Source organism: Neopsephotus bourkii, unplaced genomic scaffold (genome assembly GCF_033783945.1).
Source record: "Neopsephotus bourkii isolate Nb327-2 ecotype Australia unplaced genomic scaffold, CSIRO-AGI_Nbou_v1 NB_1442, whole genome shotgun sequence".
Classification (NCBI taxonomy): Eukaryota; Metazoa; Chordata; class Aves; order Psittaciformes; family Psittacidae; genus Neopsephotus; species Neopsephotus bourkii.
Genome location: NW_026901919.1, coordinates 51,332 through 57,222, shown reverse-complemented (window position 1 = coordinate 57,222; position 5,891 = coordinate 51,332). Strand labels below are relative to the sequence as shown.

Sequence of the window (5,891 nt, the reverse complement as noted above, 5' to 3'; positions counted from 1 at the left end):
AGAATTACTTAAAACCCAACAACATTATTTAGAAACCAACTAATATAGCTAAAGAAGCCTTTCATTAATTATTTTCATTATTTATTTATATAATTATTTCATTAATTATTTTTCATTATTTTCATTATTATATATTTCATTAATTAATTCATTAATTAATTCATTAAGCAAATACTTCGTTGGTGTTGATGTTCTTTCAATTTTCTTAAAACAAATAAAAATCAACAATTACACATTTTGAGAAAAATGAAGCTAAGTATGCTGATTTTGGAACAAAACAAAAAGGAAAATATAAAATTGCAAGTAAATGTATAGGTGCTAAACTTGGTTAGACAACTTAAAAACCTGAGAATTTTCTGGGTTGACTTTTGGTGGACTTTTTGTGGCTTGTCCTAAAACTGAAAGCACCTGCCCATACTGCTAAAATATCACTCTCTCTCTTCAAAGTTAGGAATATAGGCAGAATAACCAGTTTTCTGTGAGTCACAGGCTGGTACCCCCCTCCATCTCTCTATCCTTCTGTTTATATGCCTGCACAGATCTATCAGTGGATTGAGTCTTCGGAACTACTCATACAGGGCTATTAAAGAAACGAAATAGTGAACAGTTCCCTGATACTCTGAATAACTAGTGGGTAATAAAACCTTACCTGATGAATAACCCAACTCCCATATAAACCCAGACATTTCAGTTTCAGTATTAAGTTTCCATTAACATACTGCTACATACATCAGCATTTACAGGTTCACCTTCGTAAGTCCCCTGCTTTAAGAAAAGAGATGTTTAAAAGATAGTAATATTTGCTGAAGGCTCACTGAGCCCTCTGTGCACAAATTCCCTTCCCTACTTACATTAGGCCAAAAATCAATTTGCTAATCCCCCTGCCTAAACAGAGGACTTCCGCCTTTTGCTCTTGTAGTCACTGCTTTTCCAGACAGTTTTTCATGTAATTGCCATTAACTATAACTGGAAGTTAATCAGCGTTAGTAGATAAAACATATGTATAGAAAGTCTTAGCATACTGAGTGATCCACTTTTTTGATGAAGAAAGGGCATTACAAATATTTAAAAAGACAAATTTTGTCACAAAATCCTCCCCAAATATTGTTATTGCTTAATCCAAAAGCACAGAGAAAAACAGTAGCTACATCTCAGACCTCATCAATACGACAAAATGCTGAGTAAGGGTTTATGCCTTTTTTCTATCATTTTTTCTGGATTTCTGTGTGATTAGGATCGTTTGGGAGTTAAAAGGTATTGATTTACTAGAAGGCTGCCTCATGTTTTACATTTTCAATCCTATTGAACGAATTACACATAAAGACCTTTTTAGAAAAACATGGAACTGTTGAATATTGCTTACTCTGCTATATTGGGGTCTGTATGATACAGAAGGACTCAGCACTTATATAAGGACATTATTGCATACATACTAATTAAAAACTGACCAACCTTTCCTTCAGCATCTGCTGCTGTTACCTTCTCAACCTTGTTCCTGTTTAAAAACTTCTTCACCCATTCTTCCACTTGAACGTTGAACTTCATGAAAGTCACATAGCAAAAATATGCTGTCAGAAGTGTTAAGCTTTCCCACCACATGATCAAGTTATCCAGAAAAAAGATGATTAGCAAGATCAAGTCAATGATGTAAAAGGACACATCTCGAAAGAGTGGCCACCAAGTAAGGTTCAAGATCTCTCTAGAAAATAAAGCACACATTCCAATAACAAACAGAATATTGAACACAGCAGATCCCACTATTGTGCCAATGCCAACATTGCTGTGGGATATAAACACTCCTATTAAAGAAGTGAACAGTTCTGGAGCTGACCCACCAGCAGCCATGAAGGTTGCCCCTGCCACATCATCAGATATAGTCAGTTTTTCTGTTATGACGGTCAAGGAAGGAACAAAGAACTCATCGCAGACTATGGCTAAGGCTATAAACATGTAAATCATTCCAATTACATGGAGAATCACTGCTCCCTTCCTTCTCTCCTCCAGAGAGAAAAGGTCATTGGGGTATTCTCCCTTGGCATGATCATCTGTTGCATTGTCATGTTCAACTTCATATTTCATAGCAGTGGATGGGTCTGGACTGCCGTTTTCATTCTGTTCTGTGAAATCCAACAGAGTTCTTTGGTGCCCATGCACTAGCTTTTGGCTATCGAGGCTGCTGGCCAATGCCATGCTCTGTGGCTCCATCTTGAAAAAGGCACTAATTGAAAAAGAGAAAGTGCTCATGGCCACTACACTAACAAGAAGACCTATAATTCGTATTGGTCTCAGTTTTTTCCTAACATTCTGGTGCCGTCTGCAACCGAACAGCGGTTCCTCCAAATGCCACTCCTCCAAGACACCAGCAACAGTTTTCTTTTGAAGAGCCATTTTGTGTTCTGTGCAAGATACTGAGTCAGACGGATTGTTCCCTCATGCTTTTCTCCAGCTCTGAAGTTAGAAGAGCTTTAAGAGTTTTCTCAGAATCGAGTACTTCTGCTCTTCATAGGACGCAATTTCTTCATTCGTCTTAAAAGGACAAACAAATATTATTAATATTAGTGAAATAGCATGTGATTAGAAGTTTCTGAAAAACATTTTACAGTCTGTGTTAAATTTAGACTTTAAGGCAGAATATTACCAACTGTAACAAAAACCCATGTCACATCCCATCAGACACAGCAACAAGATGTTTGTTTCAGCAGTAACCCTGAAAATAACAGTCTATCAATAGTCAGATCATTTTATGCCTCTCATATGCCTCTGAGCCACTGTTCTCCTCAAAAAACCTTAGTGGAAGGTAAAAGTAGTCCCCAAATGTTGCATAAAAATGAAGAAACTACTATTTTCGTGGATACACCAAAGACTATTACCTTCTGTAATTACTTCTTATCATGATCATGTAACATCCAAGTCTCAAATGCAGGGGCAATAATGTATGAAAAAGCAATCAAAGTGCTAACATGTACCTCATCAGACCTTTAGGCAGCTGAGGAGGTATTAATTGAAATGTTATGCATGCACAGAACAAGACTATTGATATATAGGAAAAAACATTATGCCAACTATGCCGTTGGAATAGGACTGAAATGAAGATCTAACACATTCATAGTTTAATTCCTCTGTAAAATCGACTGAAGTTTACACACAGAGAACTGAGTTTGCTTTTGGTCAGACCTACGATACTAGCTTGAACTAGCTAAGACCTCTGGTTTTGGTTTATGTCACACATTCTGTTACAAACGTAGGAAATTATTAAGAATACCTATGTGGTAAATATCTTTTAAAAGCACTTCTCTTACAGATTCTTAAGAAAGTAGTTTAAATTTACACAAGAGTTGATCCTGAAACAAATGAAATGGTGCAAAATTAATCTATGTGAGGAGAACTTTTCATGTACGCCAGAGCAGAGCATATTAGACCAACAGAACTTTTAAACCCAGAAAAAAACCCACCACTATATAATAATTTGAAGAGTATATGTAATGTAGAAATGCACTGTAAGTTACATTTTCTGTGACAGGAAATATAAAATATTTTCGAAATAAAACTATGAGTCTTTGCTACTGGAGTCAAAAAATACTTTGTTACACCACTTCGAGTAATTTGTTGTACTGGCTGAACACCGAACCATCTATTATCAGTAGAATATTGATTTTGTTTTATCAAATACAGTTACAAATATGCCCTGCAGTTATTTGCATAAAAGTTATTAAGTTATGTGCAGTTCCTCCTGATTTTTACAAACAGCTTCTGTACTAAGAAGATGTCACAGATTTATACTCCATCTGCAAGACACAGCCCCACAGCAGATATTTTATTTTCCGTCTCGGAATTACTGCCCACCGGACTGTCTTAAAAACATTAAGCAGGAAAGGCACGGAACAGCGCTACAGCTGCTCTGAGCGACTTGCGGCGGATGCGCCAATCACCCTCTCGCCGTTATGAATCACCTGAATGGGAACGGTGAAAAGCGCCCGGGATGTCCTCTGCCCAAAAAACTCTAAGCGCAGAGCCCAGCCAGACCGCTCCCGGCACCCATCCCCGGTCTCCCCTCCCTGCCCGTCCACCCGCCGCGCATCCATCCCCGGGAGGCGCGCAGCGCCCTGCATCCCTCGCCCTGCAGCCCCATCCTGCCCGTCCCCCAGCGGAGATGCCGCAGAGCCTCAGATAACTCAGCCCAAGTTTGCACCGCGCCGCGCCCCGCTGCACAAACTTTTTTTCCCTCTGCGAAACGGGTGTGAGTCCAACCCCGAAGAGTCGCGCAGCTCCAACCGCGGAAAGCCGCGGAAGGACTGGATGGCCGGCTCGGAGCACAGGGCACCCCTCCGCCGCCAGGTACCACCCATGGGGGCGGGCAGAGGGGGAGGGGAGACCCCGCACCGTCGCAGCCCAGACCCCCCCCGCGCAGACCGGCGGCGCTCACCCGGAGGAGCGCTGCGCTGCGCTGCAGTGCGCGCCGGCCGGCGGGCGCTCGACAGGGGCACGTGAACTGACACCAGCAGCCACGGCCCGTCTGCGGCGGGCGGCGGCTGCGAGGTCCGCCCCGTCCCGCCCCGCGCAGGAGGGGCAGGCGGCGGCCCGCCCCTGCCCGGCGCCGGGGTGCCAGTGCGCGCGGCAGTACCCCAGCTCCTCCTCCACCCGGCCCTCTATCCATCAGCGCCCGCACGGACTGCTTGGTCAGGGGTGGAACGGGGGTGACAAGGGTTTACTGTGGTTTGGGGTTTTTTCTTGTTGGCTTGTTTGTTTTCCTTTGCCCTTTAGCTTGGATTAGCTGATTAACCAAGGTGAAATTCAGCAAAGACAATCAGTATCAAGGAGTGAGGTAATTTTAAAAAAGGGAGTTCTCCTGATCAAAATATCCTTGATTCCAAGTGTTTTCTGAAATAAAATCGGTAAATGAAAGAAAAAGACATCGCATTTTGGGTTTGATTATAAGGTGACGTCTGCTATAAAGTCATCATTAATTTACTCATGAAATCAAAATTATCATTCATTTATTGATGAACAGAAATGTCCCCAGACTGCATCTTGAAGCTGTCACAGAGAGCAATAAAGATGCACTGAACACCCTAGAGAACAGGGGAAGTTCTTAGCCATAACTGCCCCTTTTTCTTTTGGTCTCTGTCCGTCCGACAAACTGTGCCTCATTAAGTAACTCCTTCAAGATTCAAATACAATCATAACATCAAACATAGAATTGTTAGGATTGGAAAGGGCCTCAAGATCATCAAGTTCCAACCCTCCTGCCATGGGCAGGGACACCTAACACTAAGCCATGTCACCCATGTCGAACCTGGCCTTGAACACTGCCAGGGATGGAGCATTTACCACTTCTTTGGGCAACCTGTTCCAGTTCCTCACCACCCTTACAGTAAAGAACTTCCTTATCCAATCTGAACTTCCCCTGTAAGTTTAAAGCTATTACCTCTTATCCTATTGCTACAGTCCCTGATGAAGAGTTCCTCTACAGTATCCTTGTAGGCTCCCTTCAGATACTGGAAGGCTGCTATGGGGTCTCCATGCAGCCTTCTCTTCTCCAGGCTGAACAGCCTGTCTTCATACAGGAGGTGCTTAAGCCCCTGATCATTCCTGTGCCTTCCTCTGTCATTGCTCCAACAGCTCCATGTCTTTCTGTCATGGTTTAAGCCCAGCTGGTAACTCAGAACCACACAGCCACTTATGATTCCCTTCTTCCTCTGCCCACTCCCGGCAGGATGGGGAGGAGAATTGAAAGAATGTAAACCCCACAGGCTGGGATAAGAACAGTCCCATAACTACAGTATAATACAAAATGATTAGTGCTACCACCAGTAATAATAATGATAAGGGAACTGGCAAGGGGAGAGAACATAAAACTAAACTGGGAAAGGAAAAAAAAAGAATAAAAATCA

The 5,891-nt window shown here is 42.3% G+C and overlaps 1 protein-coding gene across 2 annotated transcripts; it reads right to left on the bottom strand.

The window, feature by feature from the left end:
* Positions 1 to 1,204: 1,204 nt before the first annotated feature.
* On the bottom strand, positions 1,205 to 4,523 carry LOC133220508 (sodium/potassium/calcium exchanger 2-like). Of its 2 annotated transcripts, none has more exons than XM_061368693.1 (2): positions 2,871 to 3,415; positions 1,205 to 2,526 (listed from the first exon to the last, which is right to left on the bottom strand). In XM_061368693.1, exon 2 carries the CDS (start codon positions 2,386 to 2,388, stop codon positions 1,399 to 1,401), a length of 990 nt encoding a protein of 329 aa, XP_061224677.1. In that variant the 5' UTR covers positions 2,389 to 2,526; positions 2,871 to 3,415; the 3' UTR covers positions 1,205 to 1,398. The 2 variants fall into 2 exon arrangements, with proteins under 2 accessions (XP_061224677.1, XP_061224676.1); XM_061368692.1 differs by lacking the exon at positions 2,871 to 3,415 and adding an exon at positions 4,214 to 4,523 and having other exon boundaries at positions 1,206 to 2,526.
* Between the last annotated feature and the right edge of the window lie 1,368 nt (positions 4,524 to 5,891).

What these genes read in the sequence shown, in the direction of transcription:
- LOC133220508 (XM_061368692.1), bottom strand. Translation starts at nt 2,388, where the DNA reads ATGGCTCTTCAAAAGAAAACTGTTGCTGGTGTCTTGGAGGAGTGGCAT.